This window comes from Orycteropus afer, unplaced genomic scaffold (genome assembly GCF_000298275.1).
Source record: "Orycteropus afer afer isolate SDZICR_OR568_19922 unplaced genomic scaffold, OryAfe1.0 scaffold00048, whole genome shotgun sequence".
NCBI lineage: Eukaryota > Metazoa > Chordata > Mammalia > Tubulidentata > Orycteropodidae > Orycteropus > Orycteropus afer.
Genome location: NW_006921635.1, coordinates 12384024 through 12403211, shown reverse-complemented (window position 1 = coordinate 12403211; position 19188 = coordinate 12384024). Strand labels below are relative to the sequence as shown.

The following is a 19188-nucleotide window of genomic DNA, read 5'->3' as shown; positions in this document are numbered from 1 at the left end:
CTTCTCTTGGAAAGTTTATTGTTATTTAAAAAAAAAAAAAACTCTACATTTTACATTCACCTCCCAGAACATTTACTGGTACCAGTTAATGATACTCTATAAAAAGTCCACCAGCTGCTTCAATGGCTGCACATTTTGTTGTTGTTCTTTTTACCATATTCTGGTATTAAAGTGGCTTGAACTCTTTGGGAACTGGTGTTACATAAAGTACTGAGATTTCAAATTCCCATATTAGAATGGAAATTTTAAAATAAAGAGGAAATTACTAGATAAAAGTTAAAGGCAAAAATGAAAGGTTAATAGGAGGGAAAAAAAAAAAGCAAAAATATGGTAAAAGGAAAAAAAAAAGGACCACTCTCCAACCCACAGTTTGGTTAAAAAAAGGGAAAAATGCAAGCACCCGCACCCCTACCTTGACCTCTGTATCTGAGAAAAGCCACTGAGTCCTGAGCACAGGGTCTCAAACTCAAATACAAGCCATCTGATTACAAATCAGTCCCTGGGGTCTTCCACTGGCCCCCAACTAAAGGCTTAAAAAGAAAAATTCTGTTAGGTAATTAGACATCCATAAATACAGGTATCCAGCTGAATGAAAGCATCCTGGCTTAGGCATGGCTACAGAAATCTACCCAGAAATTGTTCGAAAGGACACTAGCTTAAGGAGAGTGCTGGGGAGAGGCGCACAGAAACCTCGCACCAGAGGTCAAACCAATATTGGGGTCTGTTCATAGCGAACGCTTGAGGCAAAGGTAATACTTGAAGCAAAAGTCCCTTAAAAAACACAAGTTCTCGAGCAACCTTTTTCAAAGCATAAACTGCAGGAAAAAAGCTTGAATCTGGGGATTCCTCTGGTGGCCTGGGATCTAGTGAAAGACTAAGACCTTCAGGAACGGAAACTGGCCCCTGGGGCTAAAAGCCCTCTTCTCAGTCTATAGAATCTCAAGAGTCTGTTTCCGCTCCTTTTATAGTTGGCTTCTGTTCATTCACTACCAAAAGGGCTTCCTCTGACCCTGGTCACCAAAGAAGCCTGCAAGGGAGGCTAGGATGCTGGTTTTTCATCTCCATGGTGACTAAAATAAGACAGGAATCTTCTGGGATTCAAAGTATAATTTCCTATGCTCAGTCTCAAGTCCACTTCCCATTGTCCACATCTCCCTGAGACCATGATTAGAGAAAGATACTAAAAAGAGTTGTGAGGACACCGAGGACCAGGTGAAGGCTGTGAAGGGTGGAGACCAAGTCTAAGCACGGCCTCAAATACCCTCAGACGTCATGGGAAACAGACGGCTGAAGTGCACACACCCTGGTCTCAAATACACAGTGACAGCACTAAAGCACAGGGGCCACCAGACAAGGCAAGAAGGAAAGGCACCTTGTTGCTGCTCCGAGGCTGATCTTCCCAGTGGTTGTATCAACACAACTTTTGCCAATAAAAACAAGTTTTGGTAGACTATTCAGAAGAAAGATGGTCACTAAAAATAAAACTAAAAACTAACACCCCCCCCAAGGCAAAACATACTTACTATATTTAAATAAATTTCCATCACAGGATACTAGCTGATAACCTATAGCTACCTGCTATCGCTGGATGTCACACACACCAGAATGATGACTCAAAGAGAGAAGTCCTCCCTTACAACAAAGGTGTCAAAAAGAAACCAAGAGTGGAGCCCAGTTCACCATGGACTTGGCTCCCTGTCGTAAACATCATCATGAGGGCTGGAGAGCACAGAAGAAACAGAGAACACCCAGGCAACTTTCGATAAACAGCATCCTTTATCCTGTTTTCTAAATAAGATGACGATATCAGGGGGGAAAAATAGAGAGAAAATGGAATACAAATTAAAACAAAAAATCTGTATAAATCTTCACACTGAGTCAGTGAGGTCTGGTCTCTGTTGAAGCCAGGGCACAGAAGGGGACTGACTTGAGATCACAGCTCCTCAACCTGCTCAGGGGGGTGTGCACTGAGGACAACACAAGGAGAACCACTGGAGGCCAAAGAAGTGCTTGCAGCGACTTCCTAGGCTGTGGCAGGTCTACTGATGCCCAGAGACAGATGCTAACAAAGTGCGCTGAGCCCTGGTTCCTCAAAGCTCCCAAGAGGGCAGCCAGAGTAGATAAAAACTCATTGCACAGTGAGCCATCTCTCCACGTTTGGGAATGACGGAAGGGGCCAAGCACGGAAGGGGGCCCTTGTATCCGGATTCATTACAAAGTGTATACACTTTGTGGCGGCCATGGCAGAGCAGCTTTCCTTCTCTTCAACCTGGGCCTGAGCTCCTGGGAGGCCGTGAGCGCCGAGCACCTGCCAACAAAGCGCCATGGGTCTGGAGTGGCCAACGGGCAGCCACACCACCAGCAACAGGAGGGAAACTTGGACTGTGCGGAGCAAGAGTCTGCAGGGTACTGACTGCTGCACTGTCACTCTCCCCTCCCTGCCTACAACAGATAAACCCCAATATCAGCCTGTGGCATCTCCTACCTCATCTACTCGGGAACAGGGGAGAGAAACGAAAGACAAATTAAAACCTCAGAAACGGCCACTTCTTGGTTGCAGCCTGAGCTAGGGCAAATGTGTTCAAATAAGCTGCCACATTAGAGAACACTGACAACATGCTACCTTGAGCACATTATGAATATGAACTCTTCCCTCTTCCCAACCCCACTGACTGCAGTACCCCACCTCCAGGCAAGCCTTCCCGCCGTTCAGCCACTGGAATGGGTGGCACGCGTCAGATGTTACGCGAGGCATTTATTTCTCTGAGAAGGTGGAGCATCAGAAGGGTTCATCTCCTCCTGCTGGGACCTCTGCCCCCAGCTTCTGAGGAAACAGGGCATTGGGCTTGACACGGGAAGCAGTTATGTGACCCACTAATCAGATTCCCAACCGAAAACACACTGCAGACAGTGCCTCTTTCTGCTGTTCATGGTGCAAAGACCCGAAGGCGATTAAAAAAGAGCTTTCCCTTGAAACGCAGAGGAGGTAAAAAAAAAAAAAAAGTTAAAAGACAAAATTCGAGCAAAAAGTAAAGAAATAAAGGGACAGTGAATCAAACCCCACTACTCTCGAATGTGAAACAGTCCTACGGCGACTGATGTCTGGAAGTCAGGACAAGAGCGACACTGAGGTGGAAGTAGCCGGCCTCAAAAGTCCCTTCCAGAACGCTCAACAGCATTCTCCGTTGTCCAAGGCTGAGCAGCTGTTTCCAGTAAGTTAGGTAAAATTTTTCTATTAAGAGGAAAACAAAACAAAAATAAAAACCACTCCAGAATAGGGCTCAAAGGAAGAACGCTGCTGAAAGTCAAGCCGCTGACCGCCGGCGGATCACGAAGAGTCCGCGCTGGAGCTGGCCCAAGTAGATCCGCATCTTGGTGCTGTCGCTGGTCTTCCTCACCCAGATCTGCAGGGAGGAGGAGAAAAGGAGCAGTTTTCAGAGCAGCACAGTGTGTGCGTGCATTACGTGGGGGCTGAAACCTCTTCCTGGAAAGACCCTCTCAGCTGGCGAGGCCTCCTCAAGCATCAGCCCCACTGTGGGCCACCCTAACGCACGTCGTGCACAGAGAGGGCACCCTCTCCTCAGAACTCATTGCTCCCACTCATCTCGCTTACCCCTCCCAGTCAGGAAACGGAATACAGACACCTTGGGCCCCACCCTTGCCTTATGTCAAGGACTCTGACTGGTTTGATCAAAACATTATCAACATTCCAGATACATACACTCATGAACGTAACCCTTGAATCAGACTAGGAAACATTTTCCTTCTCCCAAGGGACTACCGTATTACACAGCCTTTCAAGGCGCTAGTTTCCTGGCAATTAAAGCTAACGGTGGTAACAGAAAAAAGGAGGAAGAAAACAGCAACAACCTAAAAGGTGCTTCTGAATGAGTAACAATCATGAGACGGTTGAGCCATTTCAGACAGTCCTTCCCACCTGCCCCTACAATTCTCCCACAGATGGTAGCAGATTTCTTGCACTTCACAGGGCAGGTGTATTCTTCCGTGGAACTAAGAATGAACTCTAGCTGCGGGGGGCCTGCCAGCGCTGATGGCCGCATTCAGCAAGTGGCATCCCTGCAGGTAGGGATGGGAGGACGGCGCCTGACATACGTAAGCGAGGGCTGACTGAGCTCTCACTGTCGCCAGACGCTTTGCTGCTTGCACGTAGCTCGCTCATCCCCAGAACAGCCTTGTGAAGCACACACTACTATCATCCCCATTCCACAGAAAAGGAGACTGAAGCTCAGCCCGGGCGAGACATTGTCCAGATATGAATCCTGGCACCTGGCATCAAAGGCCCTTCTCTGCCCCATTCAACCAGCCTGTCTCTCTCAGCCCATCTCTGCACCATGTGTTAACTAGAGTCATGTACACAGTTTTAATAGCTGTGTACCTCACCCCCACACACAGGTACAATTCTGCAGAGGTATCTCCTATGTCCCCAGCTAGGTTTTCTGGTCATAAAAAAGCTTATTTTCAGTTTCTTTAATGTTAATTATTTAGCAAAAGATTTTCAAATCAAATGTGCTGGTTTAAAAGTTTTCAAAGTTCAAAACCTCATGTAAAGCTAAACCTCCAAAGGATGTGGCAACCATGTTAAAGGAAGGGTGAGGCCACGGAGGGTTCATCTGGCTGTTCCCGCCCACTCAGCGCAACCCCCTGAATATGTCCACCGTTAAGTCATACAGAGGCCCAACGACTCCAGTGTCACTTAGGATGTGACCTGGAAAATGAGCTGGGAGTCTGTTCTCAGAGATGTCTCCCAAGTCCAAGACTCCACACCTCCAGTGCCCTGAGGCATCTCCCCTCTAAGAGACGTTGTCTCAATGTCACCGTTTCCTTGTCAGACCACCCTGACACTGCATTAGGTCAAAAAGTGACAATCTTCAACAGAGAGGGTAGAAAAAAATCTAACTTGCACTCCTTTTTTCCAGAAAAGTTCTGAGGTGTCACAAAGGAGAAAGGTGTGCTGGTTGTGAAGTGAAGGCCAGGTAGACAGAGGCCACACCTGCTCTGCAGAGCACCCACAGGGCCAGGCATACTTGGCTCCATCGACCAAGCACGATGCCTCTTGGCTGAGGACCACGGGCCTCTACCAGAGCCCCTGGACTGGTGGTCACTGAGCTGGAGTGACTTACATAGCTCCTGAGCCCCTGGGAAGAGTGACCTTCATGTATGTGGCAGGCTCTCCCTAACTTGTGAGTAAACAATCATTTTGCAAACTAGTCACATTTAAGGATAGTTTCAATTCAGGAAGCTGGGAGAATAAAAGAGGCTTAAGTTATTTCATAATCCAGTTTCATTAGATTGACTGTGCCCTGGCACAAATAGTTACAGAGAGCAGACACCTGAAAATCAACTGCTCAGCAGACAGCTGTGGGCCGATAAAAGATCAAGCCGAGCCAGCTATTAAAACGTTTTCTTAACTGCTTACAATACAAGGTGCACACTGCTGGCGTCCTCCTAACGAAGGGCCGGTCGAGGACTCCCAGGTCACCAGAGCCTCGAGTGCGGCCCTCCGAGCTGACTTTTGAACAAATCCCCTCCCACGGCAGTGACTGTGGAGCCCAATACCTATGGGTACAAGCCTGGCGGTGTGGTGGTCAGAGGCACAATGGGACAGGCCGGACTGCAGGGAGCAAGCAAGGGGAGAGTTGTAGGCCGGATCAAGCAGGATGGAGATCCAAAGCCAGCACCCAGTCACAGAGCCCTTTCTCTGGGCACAAGTCAGTGATCTACTCAATGGAAGGGCAAATTCTGCCCTTAGTTTTGGTCATTCACACAACAAAAACTCATTAAGCACTTACTGTGTGCCACTGACTACCATGGATATTGGGGACAGAGAGTGAACAAAGCTACCAGGTTTCTGCGACCACAGAGCTTCCCATATAGCGGGGATGAGGGACATTAAATGTCTCCACTCAGGCAAGTGCTCCTGAGGCAAACATCAAAGTGTCACAATGTGCACCAGGGCGGCCAGCGTTGCCTGGACAGTCAGGAAAGCTGCTTCGAGTGGCACGGACAAGACAGATCCTGGGCCAGACATCTTCAAGTGCCTCATTTAATCCTCACAGCAAGAAATCAACCTATTAGTACATATGAAAGTTCTGCAGAAGCAGCAAACCAAAGACGGTGTGTGCACCATATGCAAGCTCCACCCTCAGGGGATGGTGACCTTACAAAGAAAACGAGCTTGCGTGCAGACATCACACACACTTCCCTTTCAGTCTTTCCTGAGTCGATCTCAATGGTTCCCAAATCAATGACTACAGAGAGTTTACAAACACAAGGAACACACAAATTCACATACACTGCAGTTAAACAACAGGAGGGACTTTTAACTACGTGTGATTTTGCCTGCAAGTGCTGACCTCCAAATATAAGAATGAGTCCACTGTACTTTCCTGGTGACATTTTCAGGTTTGTCATATTTTAAATACTTCGCAAAGCAATGGCTTACTTTCCTAAAGGGTGAAGGAGCGTGTTCCTACCTCATTGGCGCCAACAGAGCTGATCACACAGCTGAGTTTCTGGTTGTCTTTCGACTCAAGGTAGATGGCTTGGCTCTTGTGGTACCTGCCAAAAATAAGGCACAAATAAAAACAAATGAACAAAACCCAGGCCAGTCCGGAAAGCACCTATGAATGAAGAGGCCAAGACTGAGGGTCTCCTTTCAGTTCCCCCATCCACCTCCTCCCTGCACTGCAGTGCCACCGCCAACTTCTGCAAGTTCAGAGGCAAGGCTGGGATGAAAGAGAGGAAGCCAGGGCCAAAGGCCAAATGGGAGGCAACAGCGGCCACAGGGCACAGGAGCAGCTGCTGGATTACAAGGGTTGGAAGTGCTGCTGGCAGCCCTGGCCTGGGCCGGCCCCAGTTCAGTCAAGACACCACCTCTGGATCATTCTGTTGCACAGATCTGGCCAAACAGGCCACTAATTCATACAAATTCCACCCAAACCCATCTCCCAGCGAAGCAGTGCACCTCATTATCATTTCTCGGGGGAGGAAGGCAGACTCTGTTTTGCTGGTATAATGCAATAACCCGCTGCCAGGACATCATAGCTAAAGAACGCACTTCACCCCCACAGTGCGCTTTTTCCAACCGAGGTTCGGGGACTCTATAGGCTGCTAAATAGGAGCTGGAAATTCAGCTTTCCAAGTCAGTTTACTTCTTGAAAACACTGTTCAAAGAAATCAAATCATAAATGCAATTACAACAGTGAGACTAGGTTAGACCCAAGCTTTAAAGCTGCTTTTGGCCATGAATTAGTTTGGTAAACTGGGTCAGGAGACCTTCATTATGCTAAATACGTAACATCACAAAGGTCTGAACTGTAGGATGCCAGGGGAAAGGCTGAATTAGTTCACAGCCACAATTTAACTCTGACACTTCCTTGGTTTCCCTCCCACATCTAAGCCAATTATTCCACGTAAATAGTAACCTCCTAAGTGACAGCTAGAAGAAAAATATAGAAGGAGAACAACATATGGTTATTCTGTGGGGACTGTGAGTTATTAACAGATAAACACAAAACAAAACGCAACTGCAGTCATTCAGATGCTACTTTCCAAATACTTTAATAAAGAAAGGTCACGGGTGTAGCACTGAAGTATCTTACTACCGTGGACACATGCTCACTAAGTGTAGAAAAATAACATAACTATGTTCATTATGTTCCTGTGTTTGCAATGAAATTTATACATGTTATATGTTGTTGTTGTTGTTGTTATTATGTGCCGTCGAGTCGGACCTGACTCATAGTGACCCATCCTTGGGTTTCCGAGGCAGTATAACTACAGAAGTAGATTGCCCAACCTTCCTTCCAAGGAGTAGCTGGTGGGTTTGAACTGCCATGTGTTACATGTATCATATATATAGGTATATATATAAATTGGGCAAATTTAGAAATTAAAATATGTAAGTATATATACATAAAATATATGTTCAAATTTTATAAAATATGAAATACAAATTTAAAATATTCCTTTATTGAAATAGCTTCATTTTCTACAATAAATAGGCATACTTATGCAAAAAAAAAAAAAGTAAATAAATGCTCTCCTCTAAGTCATGGTACTGCAATGGTGGAGAGACAATTTAGAAAAGGAGCTGAGAATGGTTTCCTAAGTTGAGGAATATCATCAGTGTCAGGGAATTGAACATGTCGAACCTGGTGAACTGGTATACGTTCTGCTCTGTATACTCTCAACTACAACAAGAACCACCACAACAAAAGTCAAGGTACTAGAAAACACCCAAGGAACAAAGATGAGGTAGAAATAAAACTTAATGTCACAGACAAGTTAACTGTGGAAGACTGGTCAATCAATAATCATGGGTTCTATTTTCCTTCATACGTGCTTAGAACCCAAACCCCATCCCATTCAACTGGCTTCAAAAGTGGCCATGCGTAAACAATGTGACCTGGTCCACTGGAGTCTCCAAGGGGTCTGGGACAAGCCTCTAGCCACCTGCCAAATCTGTCTGCTCTGGCATCACCGAACAGTGTAGGCTCTAAATGTCCACCACTGATCCCATCTGTTCCCTACAGAAGAGGAGGACAGCATGCTTCCCAAATCAACCGACTTTAAACTTGATTCCCAACCTGTTATCATCAAATCAATTCTGACTCAGAGCAACCTTACAGGACACAATAAAACTGAGCCTTGGAGTTTCCAAGGCTGTAATCTGTGTAGAAGCAGACTGCCACATCTTTTTTCCCCGGGGAGCATCTGGTGGGTTGAAACCACCATCCTTCTGGTCAGCAACTGAGTGCTTAACCACTGGGCCACCAGGGCCTCCTTCCTGATCCCAGGTCCCTCCTAAACCAATGTCTCTGGGGTCTCCAGGTGTCACACAACAAACAAAGGTCTTGGGGAACCACTGTCCCTGGATATCAAATCTGTTCAATTAGTCAATTGTGTGAAAAAAAAATAAGTCTCAGAAATTACAAGCGTTCACAGTGAGGTATCTGGATGAAACCCAAAAGTATAGAACCATTTGAACTGATAAATTTATTTTTTAACTTTTAAAGACTAACTAAGTATGGGAGAAGAATTCAGAATATATTTAGATACAAAAACTGTTAAAAGCAATACCACCAGTAGAGCTCAATCAGTAGGACGGTACATTATCACTCTTCTACCAATTAACTGCTTTTGCAAGCTGCACTTCATCTCTGCAGAAAAAAACTTTTAAACAGCCTCAGAGAACAAGCCCCAAATATCAGATCGACTTTATTACTAATGGAAATTCTGACCTGGGAATCCCTATATTAAACTCTTAAAGTGCTGCCTCTATTATTAAACCCAACGAACCAGAATTCCTACTACTCTTACAAAAGAAAGCAAATTCTTTAGAAGGTGGGTCAGAAAGTGAGGAGAGAAGGGGGGAGAGTTCTTTTAACTTTGTGTCCTGCTGGGAACCTTGATAGTAACATCTCGATTCCCAAAAAATCGAATGCCATGTTCTGGCTGCAGAACCTCAAGGTGGGCTGATGCCAGCAGGAAACACCCACTGCCCTCACAGTCTTCTGTAGGCACCGAAGTGCAGGGGGTTATATCCACTTGAGCAAGTGGGTGACTTCACTCTCCATTCCCATGAGCTGTTCCAGCTTTAAGGCCAGAAGAGGGGGGGAAAAAAAAGTCCACCAGTACCACCAGATAGTAGTTTCAAAATATCAGCAACTTACACAGTATCTTCTGAGGGGGTCATTAGTACAAATCAAAATGTGAAGAAACCAGCAGATTGATAAAAATTTTTTTAAGAGCCACAGAAGACCAAAGCAAGGGAAGATGCTTATCTTTCAAAATTAAATGCACCTTGATAAGCATTCACATCAAGATGGGGAGCTTCCTTTTACTGAACTCATTTAAAACTCAAATGAAACACGTTTTGCCAGAAATACTGTTTCACCCAAACACTCCAGGCCACTGGACCCAGCATAACACATTCTTCTGACCCCTCAGCCAGGGGCCCTGACTGCTGAAAAAGAAAAAAGAAAAAGCCTCCCAAACACCAGGGATACAAAAGCCCGACCGCGAGAGCTGGCCACGACGGGAGAGGTGGGTTCTACACGGGCCGAAGTGCCAGCCAGGACTTCCGGGAACACTTTCCAATTATCATCAGTGAAGGAGGGGCCCCACCTTTCAGCAAACACCTTATGACATCTGATTGCCAAGGCCAAAGAGGAAAACAAACATACAGTGCAGAAGCAAACCAGCGATGCTCTCAAAATAGATCCAACAATGGAATAAGAAAGCTGAAATTCACAGAAAAAGCAAAATGCTTCCAGAGAACTTATTTCAAAGAACATCTGCTGTCAGTGTGGAAAGGATGGGAAAAATCCTTCCAAACGTTTCAGAGTTCTAGGCACATCAAACCTGACCACTTGCTCTGTGTAAGTTATGAAACACTAGTTACTGGGGATCCTTTCTTTCGAAAAACAAAGAGTTTTATTTTACTGCATTTCCACCCTTAAGACACGTCTCATAAAGTCTAAGGATGAAGCCTGGAAAGAGGAAGCTCTGTAGCTAGCAATTACAAAATGAAAATCATCTGAACTATCATTCGGCTTTCAGACTCACAGATCCGTAAAAATGTTGTGATAAATCTCATTCTCAGAGCTGGTTCTTATGTGTGGGCTCAATCTTTAAAGGTTATTTGGTTTTCTTTATTAGAGACGTTTTTCATCTTATTTTGCTCTCAGTGTGTTAAGCTGTTAGGGCCTGCCACCTAGTGGTGACAGGTTCTGAAATGCAACGTTAGGCTCTAACACTAGACTGAGCCTTTAAAGAATGCCAAAGAACAGCCAAAGCAGAAGGGCCGAAGTCACTCAAGTCAGGCTCACAGACACAGCAAGCCTTCACTCTCTCCTAGGTAACCAACTCACACAGCAAGCAAACAGGTGGAACTGATTTACTGCCGTCCTTAGTAGACCTGCAGGCATTTTTGCCAACTTCAGAACTTAAGTACTGAAGAGTAACCAACACACACAGTGCTGGCTGGCTTAGTCCAAAGATAAGATGGACCACAAGGAGCTCAGCCTTCATGACTCCGAGACCAGAAGAATTAGATGGTGCCCGGCTGCCAATGCCAACCACTTAGAAAGGGACCAAAACTGAAGATGCTAGAGAGAGTGGGAGGAAAAATGTGGAACAAAATTCAAAACCACAAAAATGATGAGAATTACTGGTCAGAGAGACTGGTGTAACCCCCAAGACTATGACCCTGGGTTACCCTTCAGTCCTAGAAATGGACTCACTTCCATGGATTGGCTCTCAACCCAACAGTAGAAAAACCTCCATGCAGAACACCCACCCCAGTGTGATGCACCCACCTACTCTAGGGAGATGCACCCCTTAGATCAGCTATGAGACACCAGAGCAGCAGCATCCACAGAGGGAAAGCTGGACAGACAGGAATGCAGAGATAAGGGCAAAGGGAGGGGGTCGCAGGAAGGGGTGGGGAGGAGAGGAGTTTTTTTATGGTTAGGGATGATAATCAGGGCCATGAAATCAAATGTGCATGAACTGTTGAATGTCCAACACATCTGCTTTGTAAGTTTGCACCCAAAGCACAATAAAAATAAGTAAGAATTTAGAGCTCAAAAAAAGAAAAAGAAAAAAAAAAAAGATACTCAAAATACCCATTACCCTAATTTAGAAACTTCCAGCTAAATAAAGATACTGAAACTCTAAGGATCATGATATAGTCATCAGCAATGCTAATTACAGAGACCACACAGCAAAATCAGTGTCAGAGCAGGCAGGTGAAAAAGCAAACGAGCACACATCCACTGTGACTTAAACTGTTCAAGAGTATGGCTGCACACGGACAAAGGAAAAGAAAGAAACGCATGAGGATTCAAAGAGCTGTGCAAAGGTGGCAGGCCCCGGGGGACTTTACACTGAGCAGAAAGAAGGCCTAGGACAGAGTAGACAGTAGTCACTGAATGAACAGATGTCTGAGCTTTCAAGGCTCTTTCATACAGTTCTGCTACTTCCTCTGCAATGAAATTATGCTGATGGTCTCAAGTCTTCAATCCAAACTAGTGATGTTGTAGGAGACAGTCAGCGTGATGACACATGGGGGATGGCCAAGAAAAAAACCCAGAAACATCTTAGAAATTCACAGTGCATGTAACAGGACCCAGCCTCCTCAAATGGAAGAAATCCGTTTACCTTAATGCAAGCAGCCCTTGATGCTTAATTGACTTAATTGACCATGAAATCCATTTTTCTGCAGAACACCCATCAACGCAGGGCCAGAGTAAGAGGCAGAGGGGGTTACACTCCTCAGATCCCAGTCCATGGAGCACCACAGAAGATGGGTGCCAGTTCTAGAGCAATGCCAGGAGCAAGGAGTAGAGGGGGCTGCTCACGCAGGCCGGGCCACTGTCACCTGACCACATTTTGGGGAAACACTGCTCTCAGCCCTCTAACGGTGACAGTGATCAAATGCTTCCCGATATGCTATGACACCCCATGCCTCTTAGGACTGTCTGAGTTCAGCCGCAGTCACGGTCTGAAACAACCACCAGGGCCAGCTCCAGCCCTCTTTCCAGATGGTTCTCTGGAGACGCTTACGAGTAGCCCATGTTTTTCCAGAACATACCATCTTTTGTCATAGTACAGTTTGCCATCTTCTATCCGAGCTTCAAATCTCTGGGCTGGAGACTCTGCAGGTGTGGCGGGCAAGTGTTCAGGAGAGGATGGGGACGCTGGAGGAACAAGAGGCATTCAGTGTGAGTCCACCCGTCAATGTGCTCTACTGTAATGCTCTTAGGAGGCGGTAAAAATCATGACGACCAGCATAAGCCCTTACAGTTGGAAGGGAAGGGAATTCAACGTATTCTTCTATGTTCTACGTAACTCGATTCTCAAAACCTGTGAGGTAGGTGACGCCCAGGAAGGCCAAGAGATTTGCACAAGGTCACTTAGAACTAAAATCCTGGTGACCATCAGAAGCTCAAAGGGCAACTGTTATATAAATCTCTTTAAATTTCTAATAGTGAAATCATTTCTAGAAAGAGCTATCACCAAGTAGGCCAGGCTTTGAGGCATATACAGAACCAAGCTAATAGTGGTGCTAATAGCTACAGTGGGTTCAAACAGCCTAAATTCACAAGCTTACTCACATCACCCCCTCCCCATCATGTCTTCAGGAGCTCAGGAGACTGTGGACCTCACCATGGTGACCCTCATGAGGAAATTAGAGAAAGAAGAATCTTGTTTCTCTTCCACAAGACTCAGTGAATAGCAGGATGTGTGAGTAATCACAGTGCTTTAAAAAAAAAAAAAAATTACCAATTCCAAATCCTATTTTGTGACCTCACGTTGACTCTCAAATCCTGCTCTGGAAGGAGGCGACCATGCTGAGCCCAGACTTGGAGCCACCTGAGTTTCCCCTACCAGAGCCAGGCCACAAAGAACTACTAGGATAGCCAGCACCGAACTCCAGAAAGTAAGGAACACTGAAAAATCCTCCTAGCTCCTTTCCCCAAAATGAGGAGCACTTAAAATCATCTGTCTGATGCCTACACAGATGGAAACCAGCACCAGCCAGTCCATCAAATCAAACATCTTGTTTACAATAAAGTCTGAGGAAAACAAAGAATAACTTTAACATAGTGATGGTGAAAAAAAAAAAAAAAAAAAGAGGCACTTAAGGACCTCTTCAGTTGTCATGACTACTCTTAGGCAGATGACAAACATTTCCGCTTTGGAAACTGCAACAATCCCCTGCCAGGTATCTGCATGCTTTTCCAACAACGTGGTATGAAGACAGCAAAAGTGCCGACGGCATCATGCACTTACCTGGTCTCTTGGGTGACTTAAGCTGTAGGAAGAATAACAAAAAATCTTAGAGAAAATCATTTCAGGTGCAACGCTAAGGTGTCAAAGAGATGTCATGAGTTAACAAGTGACATGAAAACAAAGTGAAGCAGGTAACCGTGTCACACCTAAGCCTTCCACCACCCAATCAAGAAATGCAGGTGTACCTTGTTTAATGTTCTCAGATCCTCCATGATCTGTTCATCTGTTAGCAAGTAGTTTAGCTGGGGTGCTGGGAGTTAAAGGAATGGATCCGAAAATTGCATTTCCAAACAAACAGAAATGGACAACAAGGAACCACTCTTCCAGGGCTGGGAAGGTGTGACTCTGCTAAACGATGCTTTTACAAAAAACAGGTCACTTCTTGGAAATCTGTGGTTCTCCCACTAAATGGGTGACCCCCAGTATATAAAGAATTCATACCTCCCACCTTACATGAGACAGTGGCAGGAGATGCACTTGGTGACCGCACTAACACAGAGAGCACAGGAAACCGTCAACTAAAAATTTCTTCCTGATTTTATAAGACAGTTTGTTCCAAAGATCTGAAGCTGGTCACAAGCACGTGGGGTTAATCGTTTCGAACAACCCAGAATCCTCAGGGCTGAAGAGGCGGGACCTGAAGCCAGGCCCTGGCCTGTCGTCATCAGGTGTGTCCGGGGCCAGACAAGCACCCGAACCATTGTGGGCCACTAGCTGTTAGGTCCGCTAGAAGGGGACAAGCAATGCGTGTATCCTGACCCTCTGCCATCTGTGATTAAAGGCCATCTTTATGTCTGACTCAAATCTCACTTGCTTTAAATGAAGCACAGTTGGCAACCCACTATTTTAGGGATACAGATTAACTGAGGTACACAAAGGGTGCTTACTGCCCCCATTTCACAGGTATATGACGTTGCCAGCTGTCCCTGAACTCTGAAGCACCGTTCAAACCAGGATGAGCTGCCAACACCAGATACCTTTCCAAGTAAACGCCTCCCACTAAAAGCAGTAGCAGCTGAGGACTTCAGTGATAAAGGGCCAACACCACCCCACAGGGTAAGTCCTTTACACACGCTCTCTAAAAGCAGTAGCAGGCGAGGACTTCAGTGATAAAGGGCCAACACCACCCCACAGGGTAAGTCCTTTACACATGCTCTCTAATTAAGGACTACCTTTCTGCAGGACAAAGCTGTGTATGTTCCACCCTGTAGCTAAGAAAGACTCGGGAAGGTTAAAGTCTTAAAGGCAAGGGACTTGAGCTTGGCGCCAATGGATATCAGGAGCAGGTTTTCTCCTCTTGTCCGGGATGGGGACAGGATCATTTGGTCGCCTCCGCAACTTTCTGGTCATGATGGGTTTCACTTCCATAGAATCTGTGAGAAGAATGGAATGGGTACATCAATCCAACTCCACTTGAAATCAGGAAGAATGTCCATCATTCTAAGAATGTCTATCCCACAGCCATCCAACACATTATTCTAGTGGGAACGTTTAGTCCACAGCTGACCCTGGCCTGGCACCCACATCAGACACAGGAGTCTGTCTTGGAAGATTCGGCTCCTGGCCTGGGTGCCCCAATCCTGTGACTGCAGCCTCCAGTGTAACTTTATAGCTGCCACTGGCATCTCCCCAGCAACCCCCCAGAAACAAGGGGATTTTCCTCCTCTTCCTTTAATTTAAGAGACCCCAGAGTCGTCAGCTCTCGGTATTAGTAGGCACTGGAGAGCTGTCTTGCCTGACCGATTCCTGCTGTTCCCAGAGGGCAGGTGAACCGAAGCCTACTGTATAAAAGGCTTTCCGTGCCAGAATTTTTATTTACAAACTTGAATTCCTCCTTTTTTCTTTTATAACCTTGAATATAAGTCACTTGAATATCAAGGACACCATAATGAAGCCCTGTAATAAAGGCCGCTTCCACCCTTCCCTGCAGCCTAACACTGTCCCCGATGCCCACACCTGAAAATCGCTCCTCCTCAGGCTGCTGCCACCCAAGGCTCTCCTGACCTGCCTCTCGGGGCTCTTTCTGCCGGCCTGCTCCCTACATCCTGCTGTTCTCTGGGGTCCAGGCAACCTCAGCCTGTATCCTGGTGAATCCCAGCCCACCAAAGCCAGCTCCACCCACCCTTCTGAATGGCAACCTGTACCTGGTGACACCGGCACTCTACAAATTCCAAATGGACTCCGCTCTCCTGATTCACCTGCCGTGTCTGCCTCTTCTCCACGTCTCAGGGCATTGCATCAGTCCATGCTTCCAAGTGAAAACAAAAGCCACGGTCTGTGACTTGTCTTCCTTCACCCGGGCATGGACTTCACTAGATGATACCAGTTTTGCCTTCTCCCTACCTTTCAATTCCATCCCGCCATCATCTCTGCACTAAACCACCCTAGCAGCCTTCATGGCCTCTCTGACTCATGTTTCCTACCATCTACAGTCCATCCTCCTCATCTTCCGAGTGATCTTCGTAAAACACATCGGACTTTTGCCCATCACTCCTCTTATGAACAATTTCTATGACTCACCACGCTCTACAGAATAAAGCCCAAAGTCCTTGGAATGGCACACAGGCCCCTCACGATCTAGGCCGAGCCTTGTCTCTGGCCTTCCTCACTCTTGTTCATTCACACTTAAGCCTGTGTGCGAACTCTGAGCTTTCTGTAGCTCAAAAACCCTGCTTGTTCGTGCCTCCAGGTCTCTGCACAAGCTGTCCCCTCTACCAAACCTCCTTTTTTCTGTCTGGCAAACTCCTACACAACTTCCTTGGAGAGGAACCCTCCACCTCCTCCTGTGACAGCTTCCACAGACAGCCAGTCCACTTCCCTAGTAGCTGGAGCATTTGTACCAATCCTTACTGTACCAGTCACCACATGCTAGACATTTACCCCACCAGTTGTTGTTATTTGCCATCGAGTCAGCCTGACTCATAGCGACCCCTCCTTGGGTTTCCGAGGCAGTATCACTACGGAAGTAGGATTGCCTAACCTTCCTTCCGAGGAGTGGCTGGTGGGTTTGAACCGCCAGCCTTCTGGTTAGCAGTCAAGTGCCTTAGGCACTATGCTACCAGAGCTCCTTCCCCATCAGTAGCAATAAAAAATGTCTTGGGGACAACCCCACTTCACTCAAAATCCAGACCACCTCTTCCATTCTCCTTCCACAACTCTCGTGTGCAAGCTCTCTCCCTCGCCTTGACTTTCGAGTCTCTGGGAAACTTACTGCTCCTGCCAGAGTACAGCCACACACACCCCCAGACCAAGAGAAACAGACCTGGCAAGTCTGGACCTTTATGTGGGAGGCCCCCATCCCAACACACCTTACAGTGGTGAAGACACAGAACCTGTATCAGCCTTTTAACTATCAGACATTTCCTGAGGGCACAGACCTCCTCTGTTAGCTTACTGTTGTGTATCACTTAGTATTATGTGTATCCACAGTATTTATGCATAAACCAACAGCAAGGAGATAGAATGGGTGGTAACAAGAACACACTTGGAATCAGACAAATTCTGGCTTAACCACTGACTCACTGAAGGGCTTTGAGCAAATGGCTTCACTTCCATGAAACTGCTCTGCTCTCTGTAAAGCGGGAATAATGACATGCAAGTCAAAGGGAGAAGTAGGAGCTAAATGAGGCTACAATCTTCCATCCTCAAGTGCTTACTCCGTGTGCCAGCCACTTTTACAAGTAATCATTTAACCTTCACACTAACCCCCTAGAGCAGGTTCCATCACGTCCAAATGAAAACAAAAAACCACGTCATTGAACTAAGTTAGTGACAGGGCCAGGATTCCTCCTGGTCTGTTGGCTCGCAAAGTTAGCACAATCATTCTTACATAAATCCTGGCTGGATCGATTCAAGTGCTCAGGAAACAGGGCTTCTGTTTTGGTATCACAATTCCTCACGACTCCAGCTATGAACCCCGTGTCTTATAAAGGAAACCCACGGGCTTTACAGGGTCACAAGTAGCATCCTCAGAGGCTTAAGGGTTAGATGACGCTCCTAGGGAGGCAAGAGCTTCTGAGAGAAAATGAAGTGGCAGTCAGTGGCTGTTAGAAGACAAGAAGAAAAGGAGGTGCCGAAAGACAGGAAGAGGAAACTGAAAAGGGGACCGTCCTCCACAGGTGAAAGCTCAGTAAGTTCTCTGCAAGGGTCTGACTCCAGAGACCTGCACCTCAAAGGTGGCGAAGACTCACCCCCATCAAACCACACCTAGAACCTCACGGCCCCACGTGTGGTCTGTGCACTTAGCGTCAGCACCACTGGGTCCTATGAGAAGTGCAGGACCTCAGGCTCCACCCCAGACTTCCTGGAAAAGAATCTACATGTTATCTAGACCCACACACGACAGTTCATGCAGGACTGACCTAACCCTATCCAGGTTCTCACCTCCACTACACCTGTCCACCTGCACAGCCCAGGTCGAAGTTCTCCCGAAGACTCTGGATGGTAAAGAGAATAGTGGCTAAAGCACTTGACTGCTAACCAGAAGGCTGGAGGTTCAAACCCACCAGCCACTCCTCAGAAGGAAGGTTAGGCAATCCTACTTCCGTAGTGATACTGCCTCGGAAACCCAAGGAGGGGTCGCTATGAGTCAGGGCTGACTCCACGGCACATAACAACAACAACTACATCCCAGGGAGGTATGTAAATGCTTTAGGGTTCAGACAGAGCAGGTGACCAGACACGCCCATTCCCAACAGGTTACTGGACCAGGTTCCTTTTCAGCCTTTGTGGTAGTTAAATTTGTATGTCAACTTGGCTGGGCCTGGCTGAGTGGCTGGGCAGCTGGTGGTAGTTATTCCCCATGATGAGACTGGCAATTAACTCCATGGTGGGATCTACCACAAGCAGCTGAGTAGCTGCCTTTGGGTATGTGGTCTGCTTCCTGTATATAAGGAGAAGCCTTGGGGATAGTCTCTAGCTTATGGCACGCTTGGACCCTGCATGTAGCCATGTCGTTGTTCAGCAGCCTGCCATGCTCTGCTGACCTTGGGACTTATAATGGACTTAAATTAACAGCCTGCCATGTGGTTTGGTAACATCGAGACTGTGCCTTTTTACTTGTCAACCTTGGGCTTGGCAGCCTCAGCAGCCAGCAGCTGTCTGAGTGAAAACGCCTCTGGCTCCAGTGGGCTGGGAGCAGGAGGCAGAGCTAGATTCCAAGGTCGAGGGGCTTTCACCCACCCCTAGGGCCTGGCACTTTGAACTTGGACTTAAAGCCTCCAAGCTGTAAGAGAATAAACTCCTGTTTGTTAAGGCCATCCCATTTGTGATATGTTTCCTGTCAGAGTGGCACCAGGGAACCAGAACACTCTTAGTCCATTTTGTTTGAAAGACATCTCCATGCTGAGCCAGAAGAGGAGGTGTCAG

At 46.7% G+C, this 19188-nt stretch overlaps 1 protein-coding gene across 1 annotated transcript in view; it reads right to left on the bottom strand.

The window, feature by feature from the left end:
* Positions 1–1039: 1039 nt before the first annotated feature.
* The window catches only part of SUDS3 (SDS3 homolog, SIN3A corepressor complex component), a 36198-nt gene continuing 18049 nt past the window's right edge, over positions 1040–19188 (bottom strand). The window contains exons 8-14 of the mRNA XM_007938284.2: positions 15099–15194; positions 14007–14068; positions 13822–13843; positions 12620–12725; positions 6495–6579; positions 3319–3404; positions 1040–1091 (exon numbers count right to left, since the gene is read on the bottom strand). Of these exons, the coding sequence (XP_007936475.2) occupies positions 1040–1091; positions 3319–3404; positions 6495–6579; positions 12620–12725; positions 13822–13843; positions 14007–14068; positions 15099–15194 (509 nt within the window). The remainder of the gene's footprint in view (positions 1092–3318; positions 3405–6494; positions 6580–12619; positions 12726–13821; positions 13844–14006; positions 14069–15098; positions 15195–19188) is intronic.